This window comes from Bombus flavifrons, chromosome 5 (assembly GCF_040668555.2).
Source record: "Bombus flavifrons isolate JBK064 chromosome 5, iyBomFlav1_principal, whole genome shotgun sequence".
Classification (NCBI taxonomy): domain Eukaryota; kingdom Metazoa; phylum Arthropoda; class Insecta; order Hymenoptera; family Apidae; genus Bombus; species Bombus flavifrons.
Window position 1 is genome coordinate 1,718,806 of NC_138446.1, and position 22,022 is coordinate 1,740,827.

A 22,022-nucleotide genomic window follows, 5' to 3' on the forward strand; every position below is an offset into this window, starting at 1 on the left:
AATATGTACAATGTAAGGAAAGTTTAATCAATGATAAAAACATTTTTTCCAAATTATGGAATTATTTTTAACACATATATATTTGTTCATTTAAATATTTAGATCTGTCTATCCGCGCGAAAATGTATCTTTCCTTGAAGTCAGTTCAAAATAAATGCACAAAAGATTGTTAAAAATAACTAACTTCAAAAACTAGAATAACTTTTTCGTCAATTTTCTTCTCATAACTTCAAATTGAAGATATAAATCAGTCCTCGATATGGTAATTTTACATGATGAAGAGTATTATAAAAGTCGAATACCGCAACCCGATTTAGGACCTCTTCGAAACTTTCTGCGGTTTATTTGGGATAATAATCGAAAGACATTTCTTGACAGAACAGCGAAAGAATGGGGTAACGTCATGAATAATTCGAACAAGCATTCTAGTTTTATTTTATGCTACAATTTAGTATTTCTGTTCACATAACTCAGCATAGTTCGGAAAAAATAAAATTTTATGAGATGATCATAGAAATGAATGTGACGACTGATGCATTGCATTAATTTAGTTACATCCGGTTTTTGTACGCTTTGTTATGTTATGATTCATGGAGAATTATAGCCTTGTGCGATTAAACGTGTTAACGTAAAACATATATTTGAAATGTAGGTCAACTAGGAATATTTTATTTGTTCTTCTTTGCCGTTTTGGGATCAATATTCGCAATACAAATGAAGATCAGTATAGATTATGTTTCTAAACTAGATAGACCATTTTTTCAATACTCTGGTCAAATTACACAATCTATTTCCGCAAGGAGCGTACGTCTTTCCCGTTCTGCTTTTGGTAGTCCAGGTATCAATAATATTAAAAGAAAATAATTTTGCAAAAATTATTTGCAAACATAGAAATCAAATAATTTATTTTTCAATAAATTTTTATCTTGTATAATATTTCAACAATGGATGTATTTTATTCTTGTAACTTGATTCGTCACAAGATTATTTACAAGAATAATGTTAAATTAATTAATAATGCACCCAATATGGACGCTCATATTAAGTAAAATCTCTCTAAAGGAATAGTTTTCAAACCAAACAGCATATCAGCTGTATCACCCATTATTGCCGTGAGCAATTTGCTTAGCAGCACCAGACCGGACAGATATATTCGAGCCTTGTCTGATTTTTTACAAGGTATCTTGCGAAATACATATATATATTATATTTATTTGTAACATTTCTCACCTTTTACTCATTCTTGTTTATAAGTTCTTATAATTCTTAAGATTTTTTATTTTAGAATATCATAAGAATATGTCGGACTATGACTTACATTGTCAGAATAAACATGCGAAGACAAATCATAATAAGAAACCTTGCTTTTTTGATATAAAATCTCTTGGAATATGTAGCAAGCCTCCATACGGATATACAAAACCGTTCCAACCTTGTGTCCTTATTAAATTTAATAAAGTAATTTTCTCATAAGTATAAACTGCGGATGTTTATATCTGCATTTATAAAAAAATTTTAAGCGTGAAAAATGCACATATTCAAATATATGATATATATCATAATTAATATTCAAATTAATATATATATATGTTGTAGAGGTTCGATTGGATACCTGAATATTATAATAATTCTTCGAATCTGCCAGATCATATGCCAGATAAATTGAAGAAAGCAGTACGAGAATCTACAAAGGTTTCATTTAGTAAATGAATTATTACTATTACTATAATTTCTTTTCTTACTTACGCTAGTATTACTATAATTTTATTTCTTTTATTTCTACTTATTTATTATGTTTACGAATACATTCTCTCTTATTAATTATACATATTAATTGTACATATTCTCTCTTATTAAATATAAGCGAAATATTTAAATGTATTTTTTGTAAGCCTTACATTTGGTTATCATGCGATGGAGCAAATAACGTTGATAAAGAACACATCGGAGAAATAGAATACATTCCAAATCCTGCATTTCCAGTCCAATATTTTCCGTTTACCGGACAACCAGGTTATCTCTCCCCTATTGTCGCATTAAAATTTAGAAATTTAACACGTAAGTATGAAGCTTCTATTTCGCAAATTTATTTGTTATTATTATTTTTACAATTACTGCAGGAAATAGACTAGTGACAGTGGAATGTTATTTATGGGCTTATAATATCGAACAATATCACCGTTATTCATTAGATTTTCAAATAATGACAGGTAAAACAAGAGAGAAAACTTATTGGCAATTTACTATTTCTAATAATTCGTTTGTTTAATGACAAGTTAATTTTTTATTAGGGAATTAAATTCGCTATACAATCATGGAAGGCGATAAGAATTTTTTGCTATTTTTATGATATAAAAAATCGAAGAAAAAATTTTGCTCGTCGGCAATTCAATTTTTGTCATTTAATTGCAATAATATTCGACCTTATGCGTGGCCATGCAGGGAGATTCATTCCAACTAAAACGTGTGAAATCCAATTTACAGTAAAGCGTGATCCACGGTATGTTTTATGTATCCTACGATAAGAAACACGTGAAATAGTTTGACCTTCGCTGCTTCTGATCTGTACGCGATTGCATAATCTAAAATCGAAAAGATAAAATCCAATACCTCGTGATATAATTGCCGCGTATCATTTGAATGAAAACAAGGCACAATACGAATTAATAAATCACTATTTAAGAAATTGTGAAAGAAATTGACGGTGACGATTAAAAATATGAGATAGCAATTTGTAGAGTAAATTTGAATCGTAAATACACTTTTTACTTCGAACATAGTTACGAAAAAAATATATTTGCTGTATTAATTTAACAACTAGTAAGTGATAATAGAATTTACGATTTAAATGTAAATTTTAAAAGCCATCATCTGCAATAAAATAGCTTATTAATCGATTACACAGATTAGTACGAATTCTTGATAATTTCCATAAATTTAGTACGCATAGATTGCATCGATATAAATGACATACAGAAAATACTCGGTGATTTACTTGTGTATTCACTGTATATTAAAATATCAACGATGTTTAAGCGGTATTTTCCATAAACGAGGACATACTGCGATCGTCTTGTTACGAGCGTTATACAGGGACTTTCAAAATTCAATATATTCCATTATAGCCGTTTTAATGCCAATTCAATTGTGGGACAGAACCTCAAAGAGATACAAACGCAATGAAGAAGTAAGAAGAATACAGCAAGGTTAAATAACTCAAATAAAATTATTATAATAATGGGATAGTCGAAGAGAGGAATAGCGGAGGAAATCGATCTTTGGTTTGCGCGTAACATCCGGTCTAACGAGTATGTAGCTTTATTTACCTAATAAGAAAATATTGCATACGTATATTATCCGGTCAAGTAGTGGTCCAGTCATGAGACTGATCGATTGATATGAAACAATACCCGGGAGAAGGAGCTCTCGATGGCAGCTAGGTGTGAGTCAACCATAAAGCAACGAGTGTGGGTTCTCTGATATATCTTAGCGTTTCCCACTACTCGATCGGTAGACGTAGGGCCGCGACCGATCGTGGTTGCGCCACCGCTACCGAGCTTGGATACACGCGGTATCGCTTAGCTGTCTCCGAGATAGCGAGAGTAGTGAGCTGTTTCAGCTCAAGCGGAATACAACTTCGCTGAACGAGACGAACCGAGCTTACAGTTTTTCATACTGGTTCCGTTTTTCATACGTAATAAATATAACGTTGAGACACGATCGAAAGGTATTTTTATCAAGAGTTTCGCGTTAAAATCGAGTGATAGAGTTGCGCAAGTGTTGCACGAGATAGTCACTGAGATGAACATGCCGGGCAAGCAATTGCAAAATGGTACTTATGAGATCGATTACAAGCGAGCACCCGACCAAAAGACGCGCTGGGAAGCTCTCCGAGATTGCATTCACGATCCAGTCGAAGGCACTTACTGCGGCCACACGGGGAAGAAATGGGGTAATTATTCTCTTATAATTTAATAATTAGAGACCATTGGATGAATGGTATGTTTATATGAGCGCATGAATAGCATGTGCTTCGAGCTGCATAGACGCGTTTCGATCCTGTTGTGCTCTGTCGTTTTAATTCGAATTATAATGATATTGTTATATTATTATATGTTAGTAACCTTTTAGTGGTAAATCATTTTTGAAATTCTTAACCCCTATGTCAGCGAGATAAGCGTGAAGTCAAGCTGAATGTTTAAATCAAGTACCGAGAATTAGGGCTTCCTTGACTTTGTTACATACCAACGGGATGAGTTCGTAGTATTCTCGGTGTTTCTCATAATCCGACTGTCTTTCGCGCTTATCCAAAAGAGAAATTTAATGCATTTTATATAAATACGCACATTCGTATTTTGTTTTTGATACATTGTAAAATGTATCAGATTCATGCATCGTGTATGTGTATGTGTGTGTGTGTGTTGTTTGCAATAATAAGAAGACCGGAAATAAGTATCGGCGAGGTTAAGTCGGAATGAAAGAAACGATAGGATTCGCGTTAGCTCGAACTAAATAAAAAGTTCGATAGACGTACTATATATAATACTAACAGATTTAATTGTTATCAATGGTATTGAAACTCTCGACTGCTCGTAACTAATATAGTTACGATAAGAAAGTAGAAATTATATTAATCCGGCTTGTACACTTATACAGATTCTTACACAAATTTTTAAAGCTTCGTTGAACTTCAATTCATTACTTTATCACAATGCTGAAAAACGCACTGTTAGTTTCGATAATGATCGATTCTGACACACGTTTAGAATAGTTTAAATGTCTTTCTGCACTTTCTTCACTTTGCTTTATTTGTTTCTAAGCCGCTCCGATACGTTCATATAACTTCAAACTTTGTTGCATTTCAGTCAGCGAAAACCAAGAAAAGAAAAATAGAACGAAGTAACACACAGACACGTTGAATTTTTATAACTATTACGAAAAATACACGATATTTTATACTGCATTCTTAATTCAATAATTGTTCGTTTTCTTAAATTATTTATATAGAAGATAAATCGCAATCATTTTTTTTTTTCTTAAATTGCTGTACTTTTAAATGCCAATAGGTTAAAATAATTACACGGTAGATAGCCACTAGCTACAACTTATCTTGTAGTGCCATCTGAGTAATATTCCCCTTTAATTACAGAATACCTAACGGTAGATAATTTATATATCTGGTGATATACGATAGTACATCGATAAATTCCTTCGATATTAAAAAAGAAAGTGGAAAGTTTCCACAGCGAGATTACGTAAATAATACACGAACTTTAAAACGTATTAACATAATATAGATGACTAGCAGCAACCAAGCATTTCTAAATTACATTTCAAACATGACCTGTATGTACGTACGTAATAAATTCAGGTTCACGAAGACTAAGTTTTATATAAAGTTTATTTTAGAGCGTAAGACGCGAACATCGATTAATGGTAAGCAAAAATTTGAATTTTTATTGCGTTGAATAATTTCGGATTGTATATCAAATTTTCTCATACGCATTTTTTTATCGATCTTTTACCGAATAGAATAAATCAAAACAATCAATCAACAAAAAAATGTATTTTTTTATAGATCTGATAGCAAAAAAGCAACCTTTTCCAGCATCAACTTCAAGTCCTGAATAGTTTATCGAGCAAAGAAACATGTGCATGCTGCTCCTGAATATATATTTAACCGAACACGTAATCAAAACAGCATTAGGAATAACTGCATATTGGAATCTCAGTACCTGTTTGAAAAGTTACAACCGATTTGTAGCATAATTTAGTCATACAATTCCATTTAATTCAACATTAATGCAATAGTTATTTTCGTCTTTTAAAACTCAAGTAAAATGTCAATATTAGTGTTAAATATGCTAAAAATAATAGGTGTTCTGTGACGTGTATGCGTGTGTATATCGATGTTATATATTAAGTTTAAATTGAAGGTTTATATAATCTCTGCTATAAATCATTCGAAACCTACGCGAATTATCATCTACCTATATCTATAGGTATTAACCTTCGATATTGATACATACCATTCTACTTGTTTCGCGCGATGGAATTAGGTATAATTTTATCAAGATCGGTTTGTGTAAATTTATATTATTTTTATCAGCCTAGGTAAAACTCATGGATATTTATTTTTGTATAAAAATAATAAATAAAAGCTTGATGTACAAAATTTATTTAATAAGCTACAACAATAACATTTAAGAAGCTAATAAACTTGGTGTACAAAGTTTATTAAAAACTACGCAGAATATTCCTCAATTTGGGAGATAACAAATTCCCCAATAAATTAAGTAGAAAATATATAGTAGGTACATTACAAAACTTGTTTCTTGGTTTTGTAACTTTCGGTGACGGGTAAGTGGATTTATCTTGAAAACATGTTTATACCTTTTACATTTATCAGATTTTCTCTGTGTGGAAAAGAGAAAGAGAGAAGAAAGGAGAAAGTGAAAGAACAAGCGAGCGAGAGGAAGAAAGAATAAGATTTATTAGAGCGGAAGTAACTTCTGTCACGATTTATTGATATTAATGCTTCTAATCTCTTCTAATGCGGTAAGAGCATAAATGCGACATACTTATGATATCTATTACAAAAAATCATATTGTAAAATAATTTATTTCCCAGATAAGATTTTGGAATTTATTTGCAAAGAATATGATCTTCAAATATATTTCTTACTTTATTCGAAATAATTATTTGATCTATTTTTTATTATTTTCATGTCAAATAAAGAATATTCGATCCTAATTCCTACTATTTCAACTATCTTGAAGCAATGATGTTTGAACCCCAATCTTCCTGTCCTATTAGTGTATCAGATGTATAAATGAACAGGAAAAATAAAGGCCGAAGCAATTTGAATTTTAAATACTCGTATTTCATGTTGTTAGCACGTATGCGTAAATAGCCACACGTGTTCCCAGTGTCGTTAAATTTTGCGACTCAGTCGACAAATAATAAATTGAGCTCTGGAAACGGAAAAAAAGATAGGAAGTTTTAACTACTGCAATTACTGCGAATTTACTTAGTTACTGTACGCGCAGACCCACTAGCGAACATGTTGACGAAAAAATATTCTTCATCCTCCCATTCAAAGCAGAAAATAAGAATTGCAAAACAGTACATTTGAAAGGCTATTTTTCTCGTGTACCATTGTACGTAAGGCTAACATCAATTTTAACATCGATGTATTTTCTTGCCTACATATTACGTCTATCAATAAAATATAAAATTTGCGTAAAACACAAATTGCCTGGATATGGCAATATTTTTAACGATTAGTAAAACGTTGCAATCAGGTTTTACCCATTTCGTGTCATTCATCCGTAACAAGAAACGTGTTTTGAATCTGTAAATGTTCCATTATATATGTGCAGTATACACATACAATGATTATTCCGTTTCTTGTAGAACAGGTTGAACCACTGTGATAAATATGGATTTCTGAGCCTATAATTATTATATCTGCACTCACCACACTATTTTCAGACGCAGTATTATTCTACTTCACTTTAATTTCTGATATTTCATTTTAGCAACAGAATGCTATTGAAACAATACTATATTAATTAAATATAGTCAGTTTTATTTATAGCGATAAAATGTAATCAATTTAATTTCTGCCGTTTAATTAATATTCCAGTACTATCAAGTTTAATTATATATATATATATATATATATATATATATATATATATATATATATATATTGGAAATGAATATACGTTTAAAAATTGTTCGCATCAAGAACAGGAAGCAGAAGTAACCATCACAGTGGCGTATACTACTCTTAAAAAAGGAACTATATTTAGATCAGACTTTGGCACAGTGCCCACGCTTTAAATATTTTCCTTTCAATCGTTGAAATGGTGAAAATTTTCGAGGCCACGTGCTTTTATAACTATCGTGCATGGATTAAGGCTGTATTACGCAAAATGAAAAGCTAAAATTATCTGAAATAATTTGCATATTTCATTCATACAAGTTGCGTCTATTGCACCAAGTAACCTAGGACATAATGGTTAATTTGTTTTCACGTACAAAGTATTTAGTAATAAAGTGGAATAGAAATAGCTGAAACTTCTTCCTTAATTTATTGACTACAATAATATAAAACAATCGTTTAGTTAACAGATCCATTTTCTATTTTATTCCAGCCATCACTGGAGCATTCTATGCTTGCTTCTTCAGCGTGTTGGCCTTGCTCTTTGCTATTTGCATGAAAGGACTGTTAGCTACACTAAGTTATGAAAAACCAAGGTGGATTCTGGAGGAAAGTATAATAGGAACCAATCCAGGTAAATTTATATATTCTCTGCTATATATTTGAAACAATATAAATATACTTCATAAAAGTGAAAATCAACTCGTTATTCCTTATATCATGCTGGTCACTTGCATGAAAATCGAACACTAATTTCGATAATCAAAAATAGTAAGTACATGCATAACAAATGTACCGATCGTATAAAACAAAATGATATATTTAACTTTATGTTATTCACGTATAATTCAAAAAGCTAATGCTGACCTTGAAATTTTCATAAATTTCCCACTTACAAAAAAGTGATTACTAGCATAGTCTTCTCCATACGATATCACTTTTGCAAATAAATCTTTTTCATGTCCTTAAAAATAACGGAGATGTTTTATTTACTCATGCTTAGGTAGAATATCTTGTATAATTTGTTTTACTCACCATTTGAGAAAGTACCGCGAATACCATTATTATATAATGACTAACAGTAGGATATCTTCAATTGTTCATAGGTCTAGGATTTCGGCCGATTTCCGAAAATACTGATGAAAGATCCTTAATTTGGTATAGTTCATCAGATCCCAACTCGGTGCAGAAGTGGACGGGCTTATTAGATAAATTTTTAGAAGGTAAATTATAACATATATCAATGATAGAATGACTAGATTAACCAATAATTTTGTTAGCTATATAATATATCGTATATTAAATTAAATACTTACATGTTAAAGAATTATCACGATATTAATATTGCCCATTTTCCGTAGAATATATTAATTCGTCGACATTACCAAATGGCGGTAGAAATCAACAGATTTGTAATTATAACACGCCAGTTAAGCCTGGGCATGTTTGTGCAGTTGATGTGAACAACTGGGGACCCTGCTCACCTAGTCAGCAATATGGTTTCAACAACTCAGCTCCTTGTGTCTTTATTAAATTAAATAGGGTATATTATGGTTCTATTACTTACTGATTCCACTAATAATATACTTTATTGGTCATGCAAAAAATAAAAATAATTTGAACGACTTTATCGAATTTAATTAACGTAGAATTTTTATTTAGTATTATTTTACCATACTTATTGTAATGTTCGCCTGTATTTATCAACTAATTTATGAACATATTACTTTTCAGATATACGGTTGGGTGCCAGAATATTATAACAACACCAAAGATTTACCGAGCGATATGCCACCAAGTCTTGTGCAACATATTAAATCAATCAACAGTTCATGGGTTAGTTAGTCGGTCAGTTAATTGTATCAGTTGATATTTAAAACACATTTCAAAAGTACTGCAAAAATGATTGAATATATTTGAATATAGAACAAATTATATAAAATAAATATAGGCAGTGAAATGTATAAAGATAAAATTTGACAATTAGTATAGCACTTTATACCTACTTCTTTTGTTTTTGCAGCTAAATACCGTGTGGGTATCTTGCGAAGGTGCATATCCTCATGATAATGAAGTAATTGGTGAACTAAACTATTATCCCGAAAGTCACGGATTTCCAGGATATTATTATCCATACCAAAATATTCCTGGTTATTTAAGTCCCGTTGCAGCTGTGCATTTTCTTCGGCCAGCAAGTAAGTAGACTGCAACTCTTTATTGTTGAAATACATCTTAGAAGGCATTTTCGATATGAAGTTTCAAATCTGCAACTCTTTATCGTTTAAACAGACCTCATTGTTGGACGACATTTTCGAAATGAAATTCCAAATCTTGAAACCCTTTACTATCTAAATACGATTATGAAGTTCCAAACCTCTTTATCTTGTAAACACATGTCGAGGTAGATATTCAATACAAAGTTTCTAAATTTTGAAATCTTAACATTTCGTTAATTTTCGAAACATGTGAAAAGTGATCGGCTTTCAGCTGATAAAATAAGATTACAGATCGTTCTCATATTTCATTAACTAGTTACTTACCTGTTGACCGACCTGCTTGTGTGTACGGTAAGCAAATGATACACTCCAGCTAAAACCAGTAAAATCCAGTGCATCGTGACATGAAAGGTGTCATCGGCCAAACAGTGTTAAAATTACGTACACATGTTGTCTCGTCTCACAATTGACTTCATTAGTCAATACATCTTTATACACAAGCAATACGGTGCATTAGAATTACATTTCTGAACAATGCACTGCAAGATTCTTACAAGATGTAATATTTTAAGCCTCAGATAACATAGCATGAAAACAATAATAGAGATGTTTCAGAATTTCGAAACACTTCAAATTTGGGAAGCTCGAATCTAATAGTTTGATATATGAAGATATACATAACATATTATGAAGATTACAGGGGAAGAACTTAAAATATATTTATATAAATAGACTTAGTATATTTATCTACTGTGATCTTCGTATAGTACCCTTTTTCGAAAGACTTATTAAAAAATTGTCATTTACTTTTTCAGGAAATCGAATAATCAACGTGAAATGTCGAGCTTGGGCAAAGAATATAAAACATGATGCAACCAAAGATCAGCAACATGGCCTGGTACATTTTGAACTTATGATCGACGAATGATCATACTTATATTTGTACAAAAAGCAAAATAAAATCATGCAGCAGCTGGAATGCAAGATGCTTACGAACGCTGTAAATTCGGAAAAACCAATCGATAAAATTTTGGTAAATTAGAAACATACATTGAAAAATTAGGATTTGTATAAATATAACAGGCGAGTAAGCAGCAATCAAAAAATGCTATTATATATATTTTGGATTGGCTATACATCCATTTTGATTCCGTGGTTATTTTCACTATTGAATGTTGACGAATATGCTGCAAAATAAAATATTTATTAATCATCGACACTTATTATGATTATAAAGACGAAATTTAGATAAATCGTTATCGACACTATTTCATTAAACTAAAAGTTTTTTTTTCATATGAACTGTTTATATCTTAAGAGAGAATATATTATGTAGCTACTGGTACTTATTATAAATTAAATTAAATGGTTTTGAAAAAGCAATTCTGCCTCGAAATATAAAAAGAAAAGGAGAAATGTATTTAAAATATACCAGATTTGTGAGATTAATGAAATTGTTCTATATATTTAATGATGCTTATAACATTAATTATGGGAGTAGACATAAACGAACAAAGAAGAATGCCTTGTATATACAGCGATTATATCTTTTACTTTTTTCATAGTTTACCATGGTAAATAGCAAGGCGTAAGAAAAATGCAAAGCAACATGTTATTACCTCGTTATATTTTCAATGTTGTTTATTTATATTGGCTCATGTACATAGACATAATATATATAGCAAATAAATAATTTTTAAGTATCTTTTCCATAATAAGTCAAAAAGAATTGCTTTTGCTATATTTGAATCTTCAGTTAATGTCAATCAAATTAAAAAATAAATTGGTACAAAATAAACAGTAATTTGAAATCAATTTTTTGATCTAAATAGAATGTTCTTTTAAGATACTATAAATAATTCCGTATATGAACAATAATATTTTTGCAAGTTCTCTTTATACTCAAACGTTTACGAATTTCTCTATAGTTTTCCCAGTAATATTTTTATTACAATTAAATAACAATATAAAATCTACAACAGTATCTAAAATATTAAAATATACCATTATCTTTTCTGCCAGAAATATAAGAAGTTAAGATTATCCTTTGCGATCTACTCAATATTTAAGAAGAGAGACCGATGGAAAATATCAAGATCTCGAAACTCTGCAACATTCAAATTAATTATTCAAATCATACTTATATATAGGTACTTATTGAATATATGTACTTATGTCGTTTATAGCGTTTACTACACAGACTTGTTTAGGAAGTAGTTTTAAGCTGATAATAATAATGATGTATCTAACTATACATATAAATAAAAACAACTTTTAAAATTGAACAAATTCTGGATAATAATTATATGCTGAAACTGTGATGTTTTATTACACTTACAATCTTAAATTTTGTAATTTATTATATATAGCTAATACCATATTTAATAAAATAATGGTGAAAGAATACAAACTCATCATATTCAAACAAGGCACTTCAGAAATAAAAAAATAATATTTCCTCTTCTATAAAATGGTACTTTATTTTTTGCATATAGTTGTAATATTTTCAAAATACGAAACTCACTTTAATTATCGGGCCTAATTATGATATGCGTAATATATAACTATATATATAACTATATATTTTGATAAATTCGTTCATAAATGTAAATTTAATTATGTAAATCATTCATTCGAGTATATGGTCCTGATTTTCAATCCAAAATATTTTCAAAAACAACTTATTCCCAATCCAACTGGGATAATAAAAGAAAACAATAAGTGAAATTTATACTTTTATGTACCGATTTCTTATAAATATATGTAAATTAATATAAATATATTTACAAACATTCAATTAAATGATATTCTTGAAAATATGCGTATGCCCGTTTGACTATAAGTATTTATTTACACCATTCATATATTTACATGCATATGCCCATTTAGTTCATAATAATTAAAATGTTTAAAATGTTTTACGGAAGTTATATAAAAATTTCATACACATAAGAAAACATTATCGACCCATTATTTTTAATGTAATGCTGTAGACAAATAATAACACATGCCAGTAATCTGTCACGATTAGAATGTCTATGGCGATAGTTTATTAACTCATTTTAATATTGAACAATAAATGCAGTAATAAATTTAAATAGTCGCATTGCATGAGTTACAAACATAAAAATATTGACATTAACTAAGATTGAAATAAGATTGAGTAAAATTTCATGTTTATCATATAGGTACATAGTTTTGTTTATATAACTTGTTGCTATCAATAAACAGATATTAAAGTCTTCTCTTTCCAAAAAGTGTTTTTAGTAAGTGTTTAATATCATTGAGATAGATGACAAAAATCTATAGTTTAAAAGAAAAAAGTCTTATCTATAAAAATATATGTATACATATAATACATTTACATATTTCAGAAGCGAAAAATATATATATGTATATATTTACAAAGATAAAATATATATTACGTGTTATATATATATATTATCTTTGTTATTTTATTTAAGAGATCTATTCTCAAGAGATATTAGTAGACGTGAATTTTCGCGACAAAAAATCTCCAAAATAATATCTATATAGCAGCCTAAATATAGTTTCTTAAGCAATTAGTTTCCATTCAATATGTTAACAATTTAAGGCATATATATTCATCTGTTTTAAAACATCAAATATTTACCATTAATATTCTAGATATAACACAAATCTTTCATGAGTTTCAATTGACAAAAATTATCATTTAAACCAAAACTAATGCAAGTAGGTTGAAATTAAAATCTGGAATAAGCCAACATTTGTATTGATTAATCACAACTTAATTATACAACTGAAAATGTAACATAGAAATGATATATTATACTCAGGTTTAGCACTAAGTAAAGAACGATTGTCTATATTCATTATTAAAACATAACTTTAGAACACATAATTATTATTTATCAATAAAAGAAGCTTATTTTCATATATAATAAATATACTTCGTTTCTTCTTCATAAATACATTATTTTTAATATCATCAACGAAGTAAACGTTATTTTAATCGTATGGTTTCTCGTAAATTCTTTATCCTGCTAAACCAAACGAGAAGTATAAAGTCGTAAAATGATTTGGAATTTTACATTTTTTTCTTAGTACGTAGAAATTGAATAGAAATTAGACTTTCGATCAAAAGTCCTTTCAACTTTGTACTTGACAAAAGTTTCTTCCACACTTTGGCAGCGGTCATCGATTTCTGACGGCTTCTAGAGTCGTTTGAAAAATGTTCAGCTATGTGGAAGAATAAAAAAACATGAGATTCGCATTGCATTTCTGTACGCTAACAAAGGAGAGACCAGAGAGATGTACTTAGGGGACATTAATCTATCATCATTTCGAAATGGACCACACCTATTTTGTCGTGACGGCTGTGTTTTATGTTTTTCGCCCACGCCTTGCACTCTACGTTTATTAAAATCCCAGCTGCAACAAAATATTTTTTTCCATACAAAAATATTCAAAAAACTTTGTAGAAAGAAAATTATTTACTTCGTATGACTTTGTCCAGATTAATCGAATTAATTCTCTAATCACTTGAAAAGTCAAAGCATTAAAGGACTAAAGAGTCAAGACCGTCCGAAATTTTTGTCTATTTCTTTAACACTTACTGCGAGGTCGGACGAAGTGTATAGCTACCAGCGGACTGAGGTAACCCTCTGAATTTTCGAAAGGATAAAAGTAACCGGGAAATCCTCTTCGTGGGATATACTCAATTGGTCCTATATTTTCTTGATCTGCAGGATTCTCTCCTTCGCAAGATACCCAAATCGTGTCAAGGTGACGAGTATTCTTTAATCCGGTGATATGCTCTTTGAGATCGACAGGCATGTTCTGTGGTAACGAATTGGTATCATTGTAGAATTCCGGTCTCCAAGCGTATATCTAGAAATATATATTTATACCTTAACCATAGAAGAGCAGACTTTTTAAGGATACTATAAGTTAACGTGCTCCAAAAATGTTACCTTATTAAGCTTTAAGAATATACATGGTGCAGATTTATGATAATTATACTTGTTTTCTTTCGTACAAGGATACCAGTTTTTAACATCAACATCACAGACTTTACCAGGAGGTGGCGGTTGATTGTAATCACATTTATTAATATTCGCACCAAGACCGGGAACTGAACCTGGCGTTATGTAATCTGAAAAATTATTACTGATCATAATTTCTTTGTTCTCTTACCTTGTAACATTTAATTATAAAATAAAATTATACAAAATGTTTCGTGTCACAATATTATTCTATACAATTATAAATTAAATATGAATTACATTAAATAAGAATATTATATTTCAATATTACCTTTCAGAAACGATTCTAGAGAATCAACCCAGAATTTAAAGTTCTCGCTATCGGTTCCTCTGTACCAAATTAAGGTACTTTCTACATTTTCGAGCGGTGGCTGTGGCCTAAATCCTAATCCTATAAATAAAGATGTACAATAACGAACGTTCACGTAAACATCACAGGAGAAAAACCTGATAAGTACGTTTTTGTTGAGTTTTCTATTTTAAAACTTCAAAATATGTGAATTATCATGTTTTGTCCTGTACTTTCTATGTGTAAAAATATTCACGTGCAATTATTTTGCTAAATGTGTGTTTACCAGGATTTGTTCCGATTATTGAACGTTCTAATTGCCACCTCGGTATCCTTGGATCTAACGTTTGAAAGAAACCCCAGAAGCAAATTGCAACCAATGCAGCCAGTACCCCGTAGAATGTCAAATAGAATAATCCTATTTTACCTGAAGAACAAAATTTAATTACTCATCAAGTTCAAACCACTAATTACAAGAAAAAGATATCAAATTTCATCATTGTCCATTGATGTCAGATTTTATTTATTTCATACTCGCCGAGCTTAGAAAAGGATTGAAAAATATCCAAGTAATTTCCAGGATTGAAGCGGAGCAATTAACGACACGGCACAGCGCTCAATCGTACTACATCCGAGTCTCATTTTCCATATTTCCGTTTTCAATTTATACACATTTCCGTTCAACTTTTGCATAGTTTCACATTACTATGTATCATTCACAGTAAAGTACAAATTGGATTTGTTAAATGTGATTCGCGTGTATCGAATCCTTCATAAACATGCGCATTGTCTGCAAACATTACGCGAGTGCAACAATGTTTTTTCAGTTTTACATACTGAGAAATATAACTTGTATCTTTTTTGTGTCTACATGTGGTCTATTTAATTCTACTTATACTTCTCCCATCTATATGCTTCTCATTTACCTACCATTTTCAAACTTCGATCTTCATTCCAATAAGTAATAGGAGCGATAAACTTTTAAACCATAACTTCAAATTTATATCGAGTAATAATAACTAGATAGCAGTTGTACGAACGCAGAAGGGTTAAGAAGTTCTTGGTACCAAAGCGCTACCCAAGAGGTCATTTTAGTGAAGAGTGGAATCCGAGAAGCGACCTTGCGAGACATTGAATCGGTACATAATTGAATTGTTCCACTTGACCACACGCTTGGATCTTCCTTTGAATTGAGGCAACGATTAATGTAATTAACCTATATTACACGGCGTACCACCACGCGCCGATTAATTCCATTAGATCTACCAGACGTCAGCATATTGTAAAAATCATAGCAATTGACTCTTGACGTCTTGCTCTTCGCGCAGATTCCCGAAACGTATCTAACAAATTGACATGAAAAACATGTACGTGTGATCTATCTTGCTTACAATTGGTTGTAAGTATACACAAGATACCAAAGTACAGCATATAAATCAAAATTCAAAGTATTATACAAAGACTGTAAATCGATGCCTCAGAAAGTTACATTTTATGCTTCTTAAGGTAAAAAAAGAAGAGGCTTAACTGTTTTCAAAGCATATTTGAATAAAATATTCGTATTAATTTTATCTTTCATTCCTCACTGATTGATAAATGATAAACGAAAGTTCAACGTTCAAATATATTCATTTCAAAACACAAAACATTGTTCGTTATTTTTGTCTTACTTTTTCATGCCACATCATCCCCTTTTTGTCCCTTCCCCTCCCCTTCTCCTAAGTATTCATTATAATATTTCATAGGTGAAGCAAAATCCTACTTAGGTTCCGTTTCTGTACTTACCCTGTGGTATATTATTCCCTTAACTAAAATAATGTTAGGTTTCATAAATGTAAAACTTAAATAAATCATTATATCGTATTTAGATTTTGGAGATAGAGGTAATAAATTTAGAACTGTTATTTCAGAAACCTACAAGAAAATCTCTTGAACAAAGAGCGGAACTGCTGCAGCGACGAATTTGAAATTAATTTTCGAAATTTTCGGGAGAGTGATGCTGAACGAAAGCTATGGTATGATATGGTCGCGTGGGTGTACCCTTCGGAATGGCCCTAAGTTACATAATGCCGTAATGCCTCCATTTAACGCCAATTGACCTCGTTGTACGCGTTTGCGCTAAAGGAAGTTGTAACAATTGCTATTCAGCCGAACAAACCGTTGTGTGCACCGCGAATTAGCCGCGCTTCGCGCTTCCGTCTTTTTCTCTCCCTTCCTTTTTTTTTTTTTTCTTGTCGTTACCTTTATTTTGGCCAAACCAATCAAGGTTACATGCGCGTGCTTAATCGTTATATTTGCTTTCCGTCCAGCTTAAGATATTCATAAGTCTACATTCTTCGTTAATTTGTTAAATTTAATTGGGACAATTCCATAAATATAATTCCAGGAGTTCATTTTGATTTTAATGAACCTTTTTTAAAACACATAACTTTATGTTTTAATATCTTTTATTTATTTTTTATAATTAGCATGGGGAAGAGTACATTTATACTCTTTGTTATTTGCAAACAAATGAGAAACTTCAATTAAGATACCCATCTCTTTTCACCTGACTCTCTTGCATAATAGTTTACTAATTGTAATGATATTAGCGAATTGACAAATGACAAGATGTAAACTTTTCTTTTAAAATTTTACAACGTTACATTAAATAAGATAATCACACAATTTGTAATGTAAAATTTGTATTAATGATCTGCAAAATTTCACTAATAACGTTAGTTCAATTGTACAAGAGGACTCCGGCATTTTATGATACATCGATACGTAGATACACAACAGAGTAAACATTCTAAGCGGTTGAAGAGAACTGAGGAAACAATACAAGGGTATATAATATGACGGCGAGGCTAGTCTCAAGGCTGGGATAAATCGTAGGATATATTTTAACAGTGAATACAATTTGCAAGAAACTGCAAAACAACGACAGGCTTCTGAGCTAATTAGACGAAAGAAGACGCAAACTCACGTTTCTCTTTCTAGCTTTCTATGCTTTTTGTGGGTCTTCTGTGTACTATCGAAACAACTGCAGACAAGTTATCGTAACATTCGTAACTCGATGCTCTACAGATCAGTTTTCAAGAGTCAGACACGCTACTGCTTGGTTGATTGAAATTATATATCTCTCTTATTAATAATATTTTGCTTCTCGCAACTTTGCTTCTCAACATTCAACGCAATTTATATATATAGATATAGTGTTTTGTTATAAAATATTCGTACACCTAAAAGTACATTTTTCAATGATTTTATGAAATTTATCTAACGATAGACAATGACGTGTATATTTTTATATAGAGTGTAAATTTAACTAAATCTGCAGGTTGAAATAGCTTGTTAGGTACATGATATAATTTTCTATTAGTAAATAAGGTGAGAGGAAATTCAAATGCGATTTCTATATTGGAAACATCAAACGAATGTTAACAGATAATCTCATTACTTCGATATGGCGTCCAACATTGATATAATGTGGCGTTCTGCCCTTTTGAAGGGTGTGTTTCCAACTGTTACCATGCCAACCTAATGATTGAAATATATGGTAACATCACATAAAACATCACATTTTATCATTTATAAAAAACAAAACTTGTAGCTTTTTTATATTTTGTCCAATACGATTATTTGTAAAATAATTTTTTAAAATTATATGGCGCAAAAACAAAAGTCATTTCTAAAATGTTAGATGATTAGATAAATAGCTAGTATGAAATGGGTACTTAATTGTTGTCATAATTAGACTGCAAATATTTATGCAAAGTCATATTTTACGTTTTAAATTTTGTATTTAGATCATTTTTTAAAATAGTGTTATTATTAGAAATAAAAAGTAATTAAAATACCACTTATTCTTTAGTGCGGAACAATGCATTCTGAATTTATAATTAAAATTGCCTACATATTCCTACGCGCACTTGTAATATTTTGAAATATTTATGTAAATGAATTTAATATGTTAAACACGTGATTACCAAAATTTATACTATAGTTTCTTCTGCCAGTGTTTCTTTTACCTTCGAACTTTTGTTTCACATTCTTGTCGTTTTAAAAGATAAGAAATCGACACTAATTAAAACAGTAATTGAAAAATCAAATTAGCTTCAGTAAACCGAAGTCTACGGACAAAAATGATCCTTCAATCAATAGGTCCTAGTAAATAAAACTGGTTGATTCTGCTATTCAGTTGATGTATTTGCACAAAATTTATAAAATATCTATAAAATTTATTTTCGAACTTCCGCCAGTCCGAAATTTGTTTTCGAAAGGAAAATATCCGAAAATAAAGTTTATAGTTATTGTATACATTTTATAATTTCTATATATAAGAAAGAAAAATATATCTGTTGATCGAAGTGATCATAGTATAGCTTCTACCTGTTGTCTCTATTCACTTGCCTGGAAAGTTACCAAAAAAGGTTAGTTCCTTTCTTTCTATTTCTTCTTTTTCATTCCTTTTTCCATGAAATAAGACTAATAAACATATAAGACTGTTTAGAAAATAACGTATACTTAATTATAGTTAACGTTTTACAATGTTTACTCAAATAATGGAATGATATATGAAGTAAACAAGTTTTTTACATAAAATGAACATGTATACTGCTTGTTCAAAATATTTTCTATCTTACTTTGTGAATTATTCTGCACATTTCTCTAGAGATGCGTTCACGTACATGTGCATTTATTAACACATATAGAAAACAATAAAATAATATTTCTAAATTATCTATATGTAGTGATTACAATTAAAGAAAAAGTAATTATATTCATCTACTCTTATGAATTGTAAAGTTACCGAAACAGAAAAAATATTGAAATGTTGACATCTTATCAAGGACTATATTGCCATGTACGCATACATCATTAAATATAAGAAATAAAGCCAACATTAAGATGAAATGATTTATCTTTGAAAAATCGATCGAAAAGGATCATTGTTCCGATTTCAATTCGAAATCAATAGAATACTCGATACAATTTCGATCGGCAATTAGATAGATCATCACAACTTACCCCAGCTACTGGCTGTTCTGCCGAAAAAGGCACCGGTCTCACGGTTGTAAATAAAGTTTTTTAATGACTGGCTGGTTGATATGCTCGGCGGTTTCAGATAGGGATTTGCCATCTCCGGGGTGACCATTTTCGAATCCTTGCTGACCATCGCGTTTTCAAATGAATTTTTTCTCTACTAGAAAGTTACGCACTAACCACGTATTGAGATTTTCTTCGCGATTCTGGTATAACGAACGCACGATAAACAATCCACAGTTGTATGTGGAACAACACGACCAACAGCACTCTAGATTCGCTGCACCGAAACCGTGAGTTCCTCGAAGTCGGCTAACAGTTTCTCCGCCGCCGACAGTTGGTTGTCCAGCGCCACCAGGTTGACTAAACACGCTTCATCCGTGGAGGCTTCTTCTCTGTCTCGTTCCCTACTATTATTTTCTTGCCACTTTCTCTTTCTCTCTGCCCCTCCTTAAACCCCCACCATCGTCATCAAACCGTCCATTGCCATGACGTGTCAATCATGCACGTACATAAAATCGTCCTGGTAGTTGTTATCCATTGCCACAAGTGTGCTGGATCATGGTGTTGATGCGTATTAGATCATCTTATGGGAATTTTTTCACAAATATTATCATTAACCGAATCAAGCTTTATATACATTTCAGAAGAATCAACTTTTAATAATTTCCAAGTAATTTATAATTTTAACGCATAGGATACCATGGTTATGGTATAATGGTACGATGTTCCCTCGTGTGCCACGCCTATAACACAATCTCTTTGTCTCAGTGTATTCAGGTTAAAGTGAATTGAACAGGTTTTCGGCTGTTCAAACCGACGCATATGAAGATTTCAATGCTTGGTAGTAATCTAATGTTTGAATTATGGATGTATGGTACTTCCCTTGTATTTTAAGTCGTGCGTGATATTCTAATATTACTTCTAATCTTGTACATTTAAAGTATTAGTAAGAGAAAGGATATGTGAATTTAAGAAGGATAACGGAAATCAATTTTAGTAAATAATTGATATATCTGTATAATAACTTTTCAGTTTTATATAATAAGTCCCTAAAAATTATCAATTAGTATTTAAGTTAATATTAGTATTAATATTACTTAAAAATAAATGCAAATATTTTGTGAATCTTACAAGTTGAAAATTAAAAACACGTTCTAGTGAATTTAATGCCATTAGATTACAACATACAACGTGCCTTATTTGCATAGATACGTATTAAAAAATATATCTATACGAATAAAGGTACGAGTTAAACATATTCTTTGATCAAATTTTTAGAAACTTCTAATAAGTAAAAAGGAAAATAATGTTTATATCGATTTTTCATTATAAGCGAAAGTAATCAAAGTTCAGTGGCGCGATCTATTGTTCAGTGTTCAGACTTAACGCAACTAGTTTTTAAGAGCAGGTGGTTTCTCTCAGATTATTCAGTTACTGTTCTACTTAAGACTATTGCAACATGTACTTAAGTAAATTCGATTTCAGAACTTAAGTTTAAGCTTTTTACTTCTATAAACAAAAGCTTAAACGACTAATTATTATTGTTGCTATTATAAACATACATGACAAACATGAACAAATGAAATATTTGCAACAGAAATGGAAAAACATTGAACCGATAAAATCCAATATTAAAAATGGGGAACCCAATATTAACACTAACCTTACCGGGCCCGGTCAAATGATCAATTTCAAAATTTAATTTAAAATTGCACATTTATTGTTATTTCTTTTGCACATCTAACTTTATGTAAATTTCTATATTAACAAATATTGAGAAATTGATTAA

General features: G+C 30.6%; 3 protein-coding genes and 1 long non-coding RNA gene across 4 annotated transcripts; 2 read left to right on the forward strand and 2 right to left on the reverse strand.

Moving 5' to 3' along the window:
- The first annotated feature begins 10 nt into the window (after positions 1-10).
- LOC138179778 (sodium/potassium-transporting ATPase subunit beta-1-like) lies at positions 11-2,269 on the forward strand. The gene is made up of 7 exons (XM_069112917.1): positions 11-395; positions 653-838; positions 1,063-1,179; positions 1,286-1,458; positions 1,597-1,692; positions 1,893-2,058; positions 2,121-2,269. The coding sequence occupies exons 1-7, from the start codon at positions 260-262 to the stop codon at positions 2,267-2,269; spliced, it is 1,023 nt and encodes a 340-aa protein (XP_068969018.1). The 5' UTR covers positions 11-259.
- A 1,228-nt stretch (positions 2,270-3,497) lies between these two features.
- LOC138180043 (sodium/potassium-transporting ATPase subunit beta-2-like) lies at positions 3,498-12,175 on the forward strand. Its single transcript, XM_069113462.1, has 7 exons — positions 3,498-3,952; positions 8,164-8,304; positions 8,777-8,893; positions 9,032-9,213; positions 9,405-9,506; positions 9,694-9,865; positions 10,702-12,175. The coding sequence occupies exons 1-7, from the start codon at positions 3,802-3,804 to the stop codon at positions 10,812-10,814; spliced, it is 978 nt and encodes a 325-aa protein (XP_068969563.1). The 5' UTR covers positions 3,498-3,801; the 3' UTR covers positions 10,815-12,175.
- LOC138180049 (uncharacterized) lies at positions 8,078-8,830 on the reverse strand. Its single transcript, XR_011173190.1, has 2 exons — positions 8,706-8,830; positions 8,078-8,634 (listed from the first exon to the last, which is right to left on the reverse strand). It is a non-coding gene; the product is annotated as an uncharacterized LOC138180049 (long non-coding RNA).
- Positions 12,176-13,246: 1,071 nt separating the features above from the next.
- Positions 13,247-20,640, reverse strand: LOC138180044 (sodium/potassium-transporting ATPase subunit beta-2-like). Its single transcript, XM_069113463.1, has 6 exons — positions 20,216-20,640; positions 15,489-15,629; positions 15,185-15,304; positions 14,842-15,023; positions 14,485-14,758; positions 13,247-14,299 (listed from the first exon to the last, which is right to left on the reverse strand). The coding sequence occupies exons 1-6, from the start codon at positions 20,361-20,363 to the stop codon at positions 14,196-14,198; spliced, it is 969 nt and encodes a 322-aa protein (XP_068969564.1). The 5' UTR covers positions 20,364-20,640; the 3' UTR covers positions 13,247-14,195.
- Between the last annotated feature and the right edge of the window lie 1,382 nt (positions 20,641-22,022).

What these genes read in the sequence shown, in the direction of transcription:
- LOC138179778 (XM_069112917.1), top strand. Translation starts at nt 260, where the DNA reads ATGGTAATTTTACATGATGAAGAGTATTATAAAAGTCGAATACCGCAA. An exon ending in TCCTTATTAAATTTAATAAA is followed by an intron (nt 1,459 to 1,596) that starts GTAATTTTCTCA and finishes TATATGTTGTAG; the next exon opens with AGGTTCGATTGGATACCTGA. An exon ending in CAGTACGAGAATCTACAAAG is followed by an intron (nt 1,693 to 1,892) that starts GTTTCATTTAGT and finishes ATTTTTTGTAAG; the next exon opens with CCTTACATTTGGTTATCATG.
- LOC138180043 (XM_069113462.1), top strand. Translation starts at nt 3,802, where the DNA reads ATGAACATGCCGGGCAAGCAATTGCAAAATGGTACTTATGAGATCGAT. An exon ending in ATTAGATAAATTTTTAGAAG is followed by an intron (nt 8,894 to 9,031) that starts GTAAATTATAAC and finishes CATTTTCCGTAG; the next exon opens with AATATATTAATTCGTCGACA. An exon ending in TCTTTATTAAATTAAATAGG is followed by an intron (nt 9,214 to 9,404) that starts GTATATTATGGT and finishes ATTACTTTTCAG; the next exon opens with ATATACGGTTGGGTGCCAGA.
- LOC138180044 (XM_069113463.1), bottom strand. Translation starts at nt 20,363, where the DNA reads ATGGTCAGCAAGGATTCGAAAATGGTCACCCCGGAGATGGCAAATCCC. An exon ending in CAGAACAGCCAGTAGCTGGG is followed by an intron (nt 15,630 to 20,215) that starts GTAAGTTGTGAT and finishes TTTGTTCTTCAG; the next exon opens with GTAAAATAGGATTATTCTAT. An exon ending in AATAATCGGAACAAATCCTG is followed by an intron (nt 15,305 to 15,488) that starts GTAAACACACAT and finishes CTTTATTTATAG; the next exon opens with GATTAGGATTTAGGCCACAG.